The 14645-nt window shown below is 56.2% G+C and overlaps 1 protein-coding gene across 1 annotated transcript in view; it reads right to left on the reverse strand.

The window, feature by feature from the left end:
• The window catches only part of KLHL29 (kelch-like family member 29), a 115098-nt gene extending 114618 nt beyond the window's left edge, over positions 1-480 (reverse strand). Inside the window, exon 1 of the mRNA XM_012727354.1 lies at positions 396-480. Coding sequence (XP_012582808.1) covers positions 396-480 — 85 coding nt within the window. The remainder of the gene's footprint in view (positions 1-395) is intronic.
• Positions 481-14645: the final 14165 nt, after the last annotated feature.

Raw genomic sequence — 14645 nt, forward strand, 5'->3', positions numbered from 1 at the left:
AGGGGGCCCGTCACTCTGCCTCCCTGGAATGGGGGACAGTCTTCCTTGGCCAAACACCCATGACCCTTGACAGGGGCTGCTCCCCGTGGCTCCCGGGCACCGTGACAAGCACAGGCCCGGGCCCACGATGGCCCCACAGAGGGGCGTCAGCTGACACGAGGCTCAGCCCAGTGCCGGAGCTGCGCCTGCGACTTGGTCTCCTGAACTCCGGCTGGAGACCAGAGCGGTCAGGTTCCCCGCTGCGCCGCCCCCTTCAACAGGATAACGCACGAGGAAAGGACTAAGAGCTGTGTATGTCATTGTCTTGTGTATTGACCAGGCAGGACGGCGGTCCAGGGGCCCTTGACCAGGGGCCCATGGTAATGGCCGCCTCTGGACGGGTATGCTGTGCACACCTCGACACATGGCAGGGTGAACGTGCAGGTGCTCGGAGACCTGTGGAGGCCCCTGGAGGCCACAGCCGGTGCCAGCCCCGTGCATGCTCGGCAGCCAGGCCTGCAGCTGGCTGACGACTTCCCTCCCTCTTACCACGAAGGCATACGGAAGACCGGGCCTGGTGGTGAGGGCCCCGGAGGTGAGATTAATTCACGGGCAGGCAGGGGAGGCCGTGCTGCCTCCAGACAGGGAGCTGAGGAATGAGCCTCGGCCAGTCCAGCCCCATCGGAGAACGTACAGTCGCCTCTGGGGGGCGATGAGCTGCCAAGTCGGTTGGAACAGTCTGTGCCCATCTTTTTTTTTTTTGTTCCCCCTCTGCATCTTCTAGCCTTTCTTTTGGAGCGGTCAGAACACTATGTTTTCAAGTGCTGCCCAAGGAAATTCTTCCAGTGTTTCTGGAGAGGCAGGCCTGGCCGGGCCTGGGAGTGTGGCTGGCGCTGGGATGCCCTTTGAAATGCCTCTGCGCCTTTCAGCTGCCCCGGCCCCTCCCCGTGGAGCCCCGCTCCCTCAGTCAGACTTACTCTGACTGCATTTGGGGGTGCGTTAGCCCTGCCCCTGCGGGAGGCCTTCTCTGACCAGCCCTCTCTTCCAGGTGCTCAGAGAGGCAGGTCCGTGACCCCCCGTGGACGGACACGTCCTGTGCCCGGGAGTGCCGGCCCCACCAGGGTGAGCTCCCTGAAGACAGGACGCCCACACCTCTTCTTTCCTCCATGTGACTGAGTGAGCACAGGCTGGGCACACGGTGCATGTGCTGGAGGGCTGGGAGTGGGGTGCTCAGCAAATGAGCTCAGATGAGAGCAGGAGTGAGTGCTTCCAGCTTGGACAAGCTGAGGTCAGGGCAGCAACAAAGGTGAAAGCACAAGGAGGCTTCTTCCCCAGGGTCCACCCGGCAGGGCACATGCACATTCCTGACAGTTGCTTCCCCAGCCTCCCTGCCGCCCTTTGCCCTTCGGAGTGAGGTATCCCTGAGGACACAGGTGCTCAAGTAGACCTGAAGTACGCAGGTAGCGGGGGCCATGTGGAGGAGCCAGTCTGGGTCCGAGGCCCCACTTCAAATCCTCTGGACCAGCTCAGAAGCTGAGGAAGCTCTGGAATGTCGGCAGGCTAATGCCAGGCTCTCTCTGTCCCCTTGCAGGCTGAGTGAGCCCAGTGTGGTTTCATTGTTGGCTCTTGTCCTTAAAACGCCAAGACCCAGTGAAGTGAGTACGGTCTTGGTGGTCACACTGGACCTCTGCTCTGAAAGGAGCAGCCATGAGGGCCACCTTGCCCAGCCACGAGGGACTGTCACGCTGGGCCCTCGACCCACTTCCCAGCCCCCTTTCCAGCCACAGCCCCCATCCCGGCCACTTCAGCCACCACAGCTTCAGGCTCCAGCCCCACAGCTAGCTGGTGCGGCCAAGATTGCCCTGTTAGCTGCTGGCAGATTCCGGGGGTGACCAGCCAAGCAGTCTCCAGCAGGCTGTCCAGGCTGGGGTGCGGGTGATGTGGGGAGGAAGTCAGGGGCATGACAACTCACATTTGAACCCAGAGCAGAGATCTCTGACCTCTGATGTCACCTCCCAGGCAGCCTCAGTGTCTGTAACAGAGGACTTCAGGGTGTCACCCTCATCTACTCGTCAACTCAACAACAAAGCAAGCAACTGGTTAAAAATGGGCAGAAGACCCGAATAGACATTTTTTCCAAAGAAGACACACAGATGGCCAACAGGCACATCAAAAGCTGTTCATCATCACTTATTATGAGGGAAATGCAAATCAAACCCACAACAAGGTATCACCTCCCACCTGTTAGAATGGCTGTTATCGAAAAGACAAAAAAATAACAAATGTTGGTGACGATCTGGCCAAAAGGGAACACTTGCACACTGTCGGTGGGATGTAGTGTTACCACCACCAAGCAGAGCAGGATGGAGATCTCCCCCTAAATTAAGAACAGAAATTCCACATGACCCAGCTATTCCACTTCTGAGTATTTACCTGAAGATCATGAAAACACTAATATGAAAAGACATGTAGCCCCACATGCACGGCAGCCAAAATATGAAAACAACTTAAGTGCCCTTAATGATGAATAAAGAAAATATGATACATGCACGCACACAAGCGCACACCAGTGGAGTTCTACTCAGCCACAAAAAAGACAAAGTCTTGCCATTTCCTGCCATGTAGATGGGTCTTGAGGAGATCATGCTAGGTAAAGGCAGGCAGATGGAGAAAGACAAATGCATATGACTTCACACGTGTATAGAAAGTAAGGAAACAAAGCAAATGAACACAGAAAATTAAAAATATATTATTGGGTATACAAAATAAACTGGTGATCACGGGGAAGGTTGGGCGTTTGGTGAATTAGACAAAGGGGCGGTAGTGTGTAGGGATGAAGGAAACTAGATTAGGCGATGTAGGGTTTCTAAATGTCGAGTGACAATGCTGTATACACTGTAAACACGTTACAAACCAAAGCAGCTGCAGTAAAAATAATTTTTTAAAAAGAAGACACTAAAAAATAATTGGGAGACAGGAACTTGCATTCTCTAATGCTAGGTAAACCTGCCCTTATGTTCTGCGTCTCAGTTCACCCAGGGCTTTTGAAGATCCACAACCAGGTTGATGCAAGACCTTACTCATGGCAGCCGTGGGCCCCGGGCTGACCGACCCATCACCGGTTCTTTGAAAGCCAATGTGCCATTTGCCTCTCACAACTTCCCAGGGGTGCAGGCAGGGATTCAGTAACATCTGCTTTTATGAGTGAGGGAAATGAAGAGGTCAGGACGGAGACACGGGCCAGCAGCCTGAGGTCCCCCTTACCCAAAGTGTGGTCTCAGTTCCGCAACACCCCTTGGGTCTTTGTTAGAACGTGGAATCAATTCCAAGGCCCCACACTACCGAGCCAGAATCTGCATTTTCCATGAGACGGGGGTGGTGCGTTACGAAGGCAGGATGGAGCTGTGACATGCGGCCTGAGACCCAACTGTCAGCCAGATGGGAGACGGCGCTAGGACCCAAGTCTCCCACACCTGCCCTGCCCTCATGGCCCTGGGGGGCAGAAGTATTTTGAGGAAAAGCCATATTCTGTAATTACAGGGCTTAATACATGACCTAAAAAGACAAATGTTTCAAAATGCTTTTCTGATGATAGGTTTCAGGAAAAATGCCACTGATTCCTTTTCTGGGCACAATTTCTTGAGCAAAAAGCAATCTCCCTGCCTCAGAAAGGCGGTATCCAGTGCCCGTTTCAGATGAACAATATTAAGAGAATAAGCCTCCTGCTTCCCACCATCCCAGGCGCACCGCTGCTTTGAGACTTCTGGCTGTGGGCTTTGATGCAGCGATTTTTTTTTTTTCTTCCAAAAGGCGCACATGATTCAGAGACTTCTCCTGAGACTACTTGACTAGCATCTATGCTATTGCTATTGGTGTAAATCATTATGATGGTGATAATGAAAAATAAAAAAGATATTGGAAATGACAGTTGGCAACATAATATCAGCATAAATGGAGGCGAGGAGAGAGGCGTATATAAATTAGGCGCTCATAAACATCAGGATCGATGAGGCAGCCGTGGCGGGGACGAGGCGATCGCTTAGAGGAGAATTAACGAGTTATTGTTACGAGTAACCATCTTTGCTCGGACAACTCCTCGTTCCTGTGGCTCTGGAGAGAATGCAATGGCTAAAAGCTGGCACCTCCTTCCCCACGGTGGGACCTTCAAACATGGGACAGAGGGGTGGGGAGCTGGCTTGGGTGGGCACCTCCCTCCTCCCAGCGGGCTCCCCTTCTCCGGGGCGCTCCTGATTATTCCGAATCTTGCAGAATTGACTAACTCAACCAGCTCTCCCTTCACAGCATGAAATGTGTTCATCAGTGACCCAAGCTGATGAATGAATCCTACTTGTGCCTGGAGCCAGATCCAGCAGCCAGACTTGCAAAGAAGAAAGATGGATGTGCTCTCTCTATTTGGCTGCCAAAAATGCTCTAGCAATTTGCTTTCTTCTAGACAAGAGTCTATTCAAAAGTCTATTTGGAAACATTAGGGAACGGCCGTCACGTGGCCAGCAGATCACACTGTTTGTGACAGGATATTATCTTCCCGGGAAAGACTCCACTGCTCTTTTATTTCACCGAGTAAGTAGCGTCTGGGCTGATGGCTGCAGAATTGCTCCGGGGCTGGGGACATTAAACTGCCCGTCCAGAGCGAAGGCGGAACCAGAAGCCATGCCGGCAAGCGGGAGCCGTGGGACCTTCCCGGCGCTGGTGTGAACACCAGGCTCGTTCTCCCCATCAGTGGTGGGGCTCAAGGGGCTTCTGCTAATCCCAGGGAATCTCTGCCCCGGAAGCCACATAGTAGCTGATTTCCTCTTTTGGGGCTCCTCTCCCACACATCAGGACTCTGTGCCCCCTTTTTCCTTCCAAGCAATCCTGGTCAGGCTCCGGGTAAACACCTGCCCGGCTCTTCCCTGGCCAAGTCACATCGGATTCACTGGCTGTTTCCTGCCTTGTGATGCCTGGCTCTGGGCAAGATCCTAAAAGCCGGCAAGGATCGCCCTATCCTTGGGGCTGCCTTCAGGGGAAGCAGGGAGTCAGAAAACCAGAAGCCATGGGACTCGGGGACACAGGCGGGAGGGGGCGGCGGGCCGGCTGCCGCGGGCAGGGAACGCAGAGTGGCCGCGGGCCCCAGCCCAGCCCGGCTTCCCGGGGCTCCATTCATTTCCAAAGACAGTTTACACTCGAGCCAGGGCGGTGTGAGGGCCAAGGAAGGGGGCCCTCAGGTTGAGCCCAGGCACCTCTCATGCTGGGCCACCCCGGACTCACCCGGAGGCTGGACCACGCCTCTGCTTAACTGAGTGAGACACCAGAAAGGCCTTTGCTTTGGCTTTGGGAACCCAGGGCCCACAATGTCCCCTGGGGCCTCCTCCAGGATCAGGAGGGGAGGGCTGGGAAGTTTAGGGTCACTTGGAAGAGACCTTTGTCCCCTGGCCCCGGACCACTGACCCCTGGTTTTGGCCACTGTCCTGCTGACCTCTCCCCCAGGGCCAGGCTTGTCTCAGACCCCGGAGCAACCCCGCCCTCCCCGCCTTCATTTTGGGAGCTGCCACCGAGCTCCCAGGACTTGCTTCTCATTTTCTGTCTTTATTCTGTGTCCATGTTTTTAATTAAATTAAATTAACAACAACAACAACAACAACAACCCACCCAGACCAGAGGGCAGCCTGTTGCGAGGTTGTGTGTTTTATCACCACCCGAGCATGCAAACGAGGCAGCCTCTGTTGACAAGTTCACATCTCCAGTGCGGGCTGGCTGTTTGAACAGCTTGTGTGCAGTAATTGAAACATAGATTTTTGTTGCCTTTCTGTTTATTTTTAGATTAACCAAGCAGGGATACTTGGCTCCTGGGCTGCCACTTCCACCCCCTTTGGGCAGCCTGGGACTTCTGGGCCATTGACCACCAGTGGCAACAAGTGCCCCCATGTTCCCTCTGGGGTCCCCCGTCCTGGGTTTGGCCTGCACCTGACTTTGGGTTGACCTTCACTGTGACCCCCAGGTTCTAAGGGAGGGAGGCTGATGGATGCAGGATGCTCCCTAACTCCTAGGCCCTGAGCACTGCCCCAGACTAGCCGTAGCACAGCCTAGCCCGTGGTGACAGTGGTAAACTGAGGCACAGAGCACTAGGGTAGAGATGGCAGGTGCCCAGTCTGCCATTCTTGGGAAGAGCTACATGGCCAGAGAACATCCACTCAGGCTCAGTCTCCCACCTGAGTCACTTTTAAGGAACTACGGTCATTTTATCCTGGACAGGTAGGTCATGCTACGGTGACAAACTGTCCCCCAATCTCAGTGGCTTCAACACACCGGATCTTACGCATGCTGCATGCCCAGTGCTGGCCCCTGGGGTCCCCTCCGGGCCACCCTTTCCCAGGACCCAGGCCAGGAGGGCGAGCCTCACTCAGGTTCCCCAGGCCACTGCAGCCCAGGAGGAGGGCTTGGGGTGGGGGCACACGCTGGCTCTCATGGTTTCATTTGGAGGGGTGGGCAGCCTTTCTGCTCCCAGGCCATTGGCCAAAGCAGGGCACACGGTGTGCTGAGCTGTAGTGCGTGCCAAGTGCAGCCCTATCACGTGCCCAGAAGGGGAAACGGGTTTGGAGAAGAGCCAGCGAGGGGTGGTGACGGCAGTGTGTGTGCATGCGTGTGTGTGTGTGAAGGGTGGGTGGAGAGTGCTTGGCCCGGCCTGAGCTCTCTTCCCCTGAACCCACAAGTATCCTGTATTCCCCAGCATCGACTACAATGGCTTGACATTCTGTGCTTTTGGGCTTTCCGTCCCACGAGGCAGCAGCTCCCTGAAGCCAAAGCCTGTGTCCTGCTCACATCATTGTCCCAGGGTCTGCCCTGGGCTTGGCATAATACAGAGCACCCATGAGGTTATCTGAGCCGCACTGTCCCGAGGGAGGAGTGCGTGCTTGGACATGACCAAGCACACGGGCGCCGCCCTCTGTCTTCCCCGGATGGAGCATTGCCGCCGTGTGCTGCTTGAGGCCTCACGCTGTGCCACCTCCTCCTGGAAGCCTTCCTAGACCACCAGGGTGGCAGGTGGCCACGCTAAACCTCCCCTGGGGCCTGGCACAGCGCTCTTGTCACTATAGATCTCCCGATAGCCAGGAAACGGGCTAGTTAAACAGGCTGCGCTCAGTGGGATAGCAGCAGCGAACAGATTTCCTTTTTCTCCCACACTTCTCTTCAAACCTATCTGTTGGACTCAAACAGCTTTGATTTCTTTTGGCCACTTTTTGTGCTGCTTCTATTATTATTACTGATGTAGCGTCCCCCTGCACTCCCGGGAGCTGACATTCACCGAGCATTTGCTGCGTGCCTGGCGGAGTCTGGGGGCTGTGGTCTCGCCAGCTCTTTCCACCCTCAGCACAGACCTGTGAGGAGGGTGTTTTTATGAAACGGAAGCATGGAGAGATTGAAGCTAAGTGACTTACAGGTTTTAGTAACCTCTCACAGTTTAGCTGGTAATTAGCTGGTAGCTAACAAGGTCAACTCTAAAAGCATCTCGTCTTTGGCTTCTCCGTGGTCAAATTCAAAGTTTTATTGGAATTTGTGGCCTCAGATTCTTCTTTAAGGCCCCAACTCTGGCCTGACCCAGGCTGAGAACCCGGCGAAGGGGAGGGACAGTGTGACACTTGGGGTCTTGCACTTGTGGGCCTGTGGAGCTTTTTGGGGGGCTCCCGTGACGGTGAGCTGTGGGGACTCCTAACTCGGAGACCTGGGGGTAGGTTAGAACAGGGCTCTCTAGCTCTCTTTTTTTTTTTTTTTAAAGATTTATTTATTTATTTGTGCATACAGAACTGGGGTACAGACCAGAGGCTCAGGGGCGGTGAGAGGCTTCACCAGAGACAGAGTGGGGAACAGAACAGGCAGATCGACAAAGTACACTGCTGAGGGGAGCAGCGGGCGGGTCAGGAGAGGTCCGCCACACCATGTGGTCACCTCCGGGGCAGGCGGGAATCGAACTCATGCAGAAGCGGCTTTTTTTTATATTCTCAGTGCTGTGCTTTAACCCGCTGCGCCACCAGGGAGGGCCTCTAGCTCTCTTTTTAAGGTGGGGCTGTTGGCATTGCACATGCTCTGTCTCAGACCTCATCTAAGACAACAGGAACAGTCTGACTTACTCTCCTGCCGTGGAGAATTCAGTCCTGAAGCCTCCTCCAAGAAGGCTTCCTGAGCATGCTGGGGCTCTGTCCCAGTCCTCGTGGCCCATTCTCTGCAGGGTCCCCGGCGCCCGATCATGTGCTAAGCTCTACAAAGCCCTTGCTAGTCCCCACTGGTTGTCTGGGCGCAAACCCTATGTGCATCCATCGCCTGCAGTCACATTTTTGCAGACCCCAGCTGCGCAGAGTTCTCCACCCCCAAGGGTCCACTGAGGGCAAAGGAGTGGACACCCTGGGGAAAAGTGGGGGATGCCTGGGGTAGGCCACTGACGGTGCTGGAGCAATGTCCGCAGCCGGCTCTCAGCTGCGCAGCCCCGGAGAGGGAGCGACGCCCATCTGCTCTGGCTCTGGCCAGCACTGGCTGTACCGTCAGCCCATTTACAGAAAGCAGGGCTGACCCCCACCGTCTGGGTTCAACAAAGGACTCTGCAGAAGTCCGTGATTAGAATGGCGGGGGGGGGGGGCAGGGACTCCCCGAAGCTGGGGATTCTGGTGTCAGATGCCTGCTGGCACCAGGGGATGGACCTCTGTTGCCAGGACAGTAGGAACTCAGTGTAACTCAGTGAGAGTGAGACTGGCCTGGCCTCACTGCCCGGCTGTCCAGGACATGCTCACGGGGCTGCCTCAGGCCCTTCCATATGAGAATCTCATTATGCAGTCAGAGAGCGATGGGGCACCCCTTTTCTTGCAACGGTGCTTACCCCAGGCTCCAAAGCCCCAGGCCTTTGTTCTGGTTGGCGTCCAGATTGGGGAGGGGGTGGGGGCTCCCTCTGTTATCCTTTCCCAGACCTAAGGAGACGGCTGGGAGGAGGTGCAGGGCATGAAAGGAGCACCCTAGTCTGAAACGTAAACACGGGGAGTCCCAACACTGCCTCCACTGTAAAGAAGGAAACGCAGGCGCAGCGATTAGGTGGTTTACCCAACGTCTGCAGGTGGCAGTGCCAAGAGAAAAGCCCTTGGCCTGGCCTGGAAGCCACATCCCTGCCAGGCCCTATGCTCGCTGACGGCTTCACGCTGCGGGCCCTTGCTTATTACAGCCTGTTCTCACAGGTCCGTCCCTTCGGCTCACTACATCCTCACAGGCCCAGACTCGGTGTGCTACAGACTGACAGCGACGAATTACCTCTGAATCCAGCCACCCAGGCGGAGACTCTGTCACCTGTCACTTTGGTTCGTGCGGGAGCCTCCTAACTCTTCCTCCTTCAAGGCTCAGCCTCATTCAGTGCATCCTCAACACAGCCGCCAGAGCAACCCCAATGAAACAAATCAGATCACTTCACTCGTCTGCTCCAACTCTCGCAGGAGGGCCTGGTGACCCTTCTCTTTTTGTTCTGGCTCCCCCTCAGCCACTCTGCTCTAGCTCACTGCCCCCTGCTCACCTCAGGCCTCTCCCACCTCAGGACCTTTGCACACGTTGTTCCTGCCTTACTCCCCCTTGAGTCACCTACGTGGCTGCACCCTGGCTTACATCACATACCTTGGGAGTTGGCTTCTAGTCAGACCCCTCTGCCCATCTTATTTTAGGGTGGGAAGCTCTCACTCCACTTTATTTCTGGCTTGTGTTCCCATCTATTAGACTACATTTTTTCTCTCATTTTCTTGTCTCTCCCACACTGGAACATCAGTTCTATAAAGGCCATGCTTTATAAGTACCGATTCACCTAATCTGCAGAACAACCGTTTATGATCATGGCCCAGAGAGGTCAAGCAACTTGCCCGAAATCACCCAGCTGGAACGGAACCATCATCCAACCCGAGGCAGTGAGGATTCTCAGCTACCACGTTCTCAGACTCAGACCTGCCCACCCCGGCCTCTGGCAGTTACACGGTAAAGAATGGATGAATGGGGCCCTCCCTGGTGGCGCAGCGGGTTAAAGCACAACACTAAGAAGCTTAAGCCACTTCCGCATGAGTTCGATCCCCGCTTGCCCCGGAGGAGATCCACATGGCGCGGCAGACGTGCCTGTTCTGCTCCCCTCTCTGTCTCTGGTGAAGCCTCTCGCTGCCCCTGAGCCTCTGGCCTGTACCCCAGTTCTGTATGCACAAATAAATAAATCTTAAAAAAAAAAAAAAGAATGGATGAATGAATGGACGCTGCGATCCCAGGCCAGCGTGTCCCCTGCATTATCTGCCCACTAGACAGAGAGATCCCCGAGGGAGACCTTCTGTTGCCCCCTCCAAGCTCCCTGCCCACAAGACGGCCCATGCCTGATGGAGGGAGTGCCTGCGAAGGCCTGGCAAGGGAGAGAATCGGCCTCTAGTCTTAGAGAGGGAGCGAACCGCCTCTAGTCTTAGAGTGGCTTCTCCGCCCAAGGCCACAGGGGAAGGGAAGTTCAGGCGGACAAAGCATCTCCCTCAGAACTGTGGTCAAGACCCCTGCCCCCTGCCTCCCTGTCCAGGGGAAGCCTGCGGGGCTGCGTCCAGGGGTGGCTTCATGAGCAGGGGTGGGTATCCTTGATGGGCTCGCGTAGCCCCAAGCTGCCTATTCCTAAGGCACCGAACCGGGAGGGAACAGCCAGCGCTCCCTCAGGAGCAGACACATCCATGATGCAATTCCTCCAAGGAAAATTACTCAGGCAGCCATTTATTAAAAGCAACGGCTCCCGAGGAGGCCTTTCGGCAGTGGAAATACCAAATAGCTCCAGCGCCCGCCACTCCCGGAGCCGACGAAGCAGGCATCAGGCGCTGTCTGACTTTTAATCTGCCCGCTCTCTCCCCATCTGGAAGGTCTAATGAAATGTTGCACTGTGAGGAAACAAGGAAATCAGTAGCTTCAGAGGTGAGGGACATGTATTTAATTTCTTGCTTTGGTCTGCCATTTGCATAAGCCTCCCGGGAGTAGCTGGTAGGGGAGAGAGAAGGAAAATAGAGTCTAACATGCCAGCCTGGGGACTCACGTTCTCCACCTCACCCTCCCGGGCGGCCGGGAGAGGGGTCTCTGGTTGCCTCCACGGCAGAGGTCTCTGGTGTTCCCCAGATCCACGCCTCTCCTACTTGGGGATCACAGTAGGCTCACAAGCCCTAGTCCTGCCGGCTCTGGTTGGGGCTGGGTGACCAGGACGCATTGAAGTGTGCAAAATATGTGTACAAGGGCCAGATGGATATGCAGGGCTGCCTGTTCCCCCTCAACTGCCTTGCCCCCCCCAGCCCCCCCAGGAGGACGTGGTCATCCCCCCATGGAGTTTTGGGTCTTGCTGCAGCCATGGACTTGGACCTGAGGGAGAAATCAGCATCTATGGGATTGAGCGCCACCACTTGGGGCTAGCTGGTGTCCACACGCAGCCGGGCTAATGCTATCGTGATTTTATAGGTGAAGAAACAGAAGCCCGGGCCATTGACTGTGGCTTGTCTGAGATCACAGGGCCTGGATGTGGTGAGGCAGGAGTCATGTGTGTGTGTGTGCACGCGTGTGCATGTGTTTGGCAACCCCTGGTCCCACTCTAGGTGTCCACATAAAAGGCCCAGGCAAAGCCTACTTCTAGCAGCAGCTTCCGAGGCCACAGCTCTGGAGGTCCAGGCAGAATGTCCCTGCGGGTGGCCCTTCTTGCTGTACCCTGGAGAGCAAGTGCAGGACTCTGGCACCCTGAGGACTGCCCTTGTCTAAGTGACCGGCCAGCCCTGAGGACAGCACATGCTTCATCGAAAAGGTCATCTCCAGAAAGGGGAAGGACATGTCTACGTGCCCAGCAAACCAGTCCCTGAGACGGGCAGCCCCAGCGGGCACATGCCATGGGGGCGGGAGAAGAGCTGGGTAGGCAGGGGGTGGCCTGCAGGGGCCCCTGGGGCCCACGTGTCCACAGGCTGGACCCTTCCTGCAGACGTCCACTGGGTTTCGTTCCTTAATGAACACGCACCCCTGGAAAGGGACCATGGACGAGACGCCGGGAGAAGGACTCCGTTACCAGGGGAGCAAGAGGCCCGCCAGGTTCTGAGAGGCTGTTTCAGACGAGAGATCAACGCGGGGAAACGAACACACAAGGGCACGGCGCGCCTGCCTGCTGCCAGGCCGGCCTCGGCCTGCTCCCCCTTTGCCTCCCCCGCACCAGCGAGGGGGACACAGGGCAACACAGCGCAAACAACACTCGCCCACGCCCAGCCAGGAGTGCTAATTACTTCCGGGGATTAACTCTTCAGCGTACCAGACAGTTGCAGCCGCCCTGCGGCCTTGGCCACTGCCAGCAGCAAGCGCTGGAAAGGAGACACAACTCCTGCTCCCGGAGGGCGGCGGGCCTTGGGGCCCTGCCCACGCGTCCCTCGCACAAGAGCCCCCTGCCCCGCTGTCTTCTCCGGGGAGCACCGGTTACGTGTGGGTTTTGGCTTGGACTTGGGGGAAAAACATGTATTCCGTTGGAGGGGCTTGAGTAGACCGGCGAGCCCCTGCAGCCCAGACCAGGCGCGCAGGGGGAGTCGTTGTCTCGGGGCTCTGGCTGCTCAGCGCCTCTCTTGTCCCCCCTTGATGGTCCCACAGCCGCCTGCTGGTGTCTGGCACTGAACCCGCAGAGCCCGGAGCCGAGGTAGGTTTGGCTAAAGGCTGCCCTCAAGGGCCCCCGTGTGCCAGGGCTGATCCTCAAGGGGGTCTTAGCTCAGCTGATAGTCAGGAGTGCTGCTGTGGGGGAAGCTGTGAACCCCTAGAATTGTGGAAACCGATTCTCCCCTTTTGCCTTCCCACAGTGTCTGCTAGACATTTGGTGTCCTCCATCCTGGGGTCCCGGCGTCCATCGCCCACCGTGTACCCGCCCCTCACCCCCGCTCGATCGCCACCTATATATGCCTCGGCTACTGGGGATCCCCTATTTGCTCAGAACCTAGGCCAGGTCTGCAGAGGATTACTGTCAAGTGGAGGAGAATGGTTCCGAGCAGGGTTCAGGAGTGGAAGCTGTGTTGTCTGCCCGATGTCCATCCCCCCCGCCCCTGGCTTTGATAACGGGGTGTCCTTTTCCAGGTGGAGCCCAGGAGCTATTATGGGTGAGTGCATGGTCAGACAGGCAAGTCACTGTGTGCTGTCCACCTGCCCAGCATGGCTAACTCAGGATCTGTGACCCAAAAAGATCCAAATCCCTAGATCTGCTAGAGGGACCCAGAACCCAGAGTCTTGCCTCCCTTGAGAATGCGACGAGTAGGGAGAGATAAGTGGCATCTTCCCTGGCCAAGGCAGGACGCATCGCAGAGCAGAGTGAAGCCAGCGTAGAGAGAGGCAGAAAAGAGGGCCCCCCAGAGCTGCGAGGGCCTGGACTCCTGGTCTGGCTGTGGTGGAAACACCCAGTGACAAGAGTGAATTTTCTTTTCTGCTTTAATTAGTCTGAGTTGGGTTTCCGTCTGCTGTGATCAATGAGTTCTAGGATGTTCTACTACATGGTCAGAAGTACCACGTGCTGGGCTGTGTAAGATGCAATTTAAGTCAAGGGGCTTCTATGTGAGTCTTGGAACAGGAGCATTTGGAGAAGACAGACAGGCTGAGGTGAATAAACTGTGCAGACAGAACAGCCCAGCACATGCGTGAAATGACATGAGCTGCCCGAACTGGGGGGTCGCTGGCCATAGGTGGCTACTGGGCCCTTGAAGAGAAGCTGAAGTGACTAAGGAACTAGATTTTTGATTTGACTTAAATTCAGTGAACACCTGGCTCGTGGCTGCTGAGCTGGATGGCACAGCAGGCCCCGGGGGAGAAAGTGTCTCGGGGGGCCTGGGGGCAGGTGAGGGAGACAGGGTGGGAGGCGGGAAACTGGACAGGAGGCCGTGTGACGGAGGCCTGGACAGGGGGAGCCTGGGCACTGAGCGTCTGAGCTGTGCAGAGCAGATGGGGAGAGGGGGGGAGTCAGACTGGAGAAGTTACCAAGGCGGGAGGCGCCAGACCTGGCCTGCAGCGCGGGACACTGCAACTGCCCACGGACAGGAAGAATCAGTGGAGGAAGAAGGTCTCCCAGGGGGGAGGGGAGGGCTTGTTTTGGGGTGCATGGAATCTGAGGTGAGAGGGCATCAGACACAAAGGTTGTTTAATGGACAGGTGGAGTCTGGAGACACAAATTTTGATGTCATGGAGGCCACGGGGGCATCAGTCAGGCCGTGTGAATTCTTCTATCTATCGCGGCAGGCCGGCTGGGCAGCTGCCACTGCCACAGAAGCGTTGGCAGCCGAGGGAAGAAGGAAAAGGTGTGCGGGGGCTCCGGACGAGGTAGAATAGGCTTTTGCATGGCATCATTCAAGTCTGCGGGATTACTCGGGAAAAGCCTCGTTTTTCTTAAACGAAATGCGGACCTATTTTTGAGTTAACTGAATTGATTCTTTTAATGTTCCGTCTTCCACAAGAACAAAACATCTTAGCTATTTGCAAGAGGCAATATCCTGAAATACATCCAGTATTTTGCAACATGCTCAACAGAGACTAGCACCGGACCCGTCCGTGGCTGCCGCAGGATGCCCGGGGCTGGGCCGTGCCCCTCAGATGTCCGGGCCGGGGCTCTGCCCCTCAGATGCCCGGGGCTGGGCCGTGCCCCTCAGATG

The sequence above is a fragment of the Condylura cristata genome, unplaced genomic scaffold (assembly GCF_000260355.1).
Source record: "Condylura cristata isolate star-nosed mole 26May11 unplaced genomic scaffold, ConCri1.0 scaffold00020, whole genome shotgun sequence".
Lineage (NCBI taxonomy): Eukaryota > Metazoa > Chordata > Mammalia > Eulipotyphla > Talpidae > Condylura > Condylura cristata.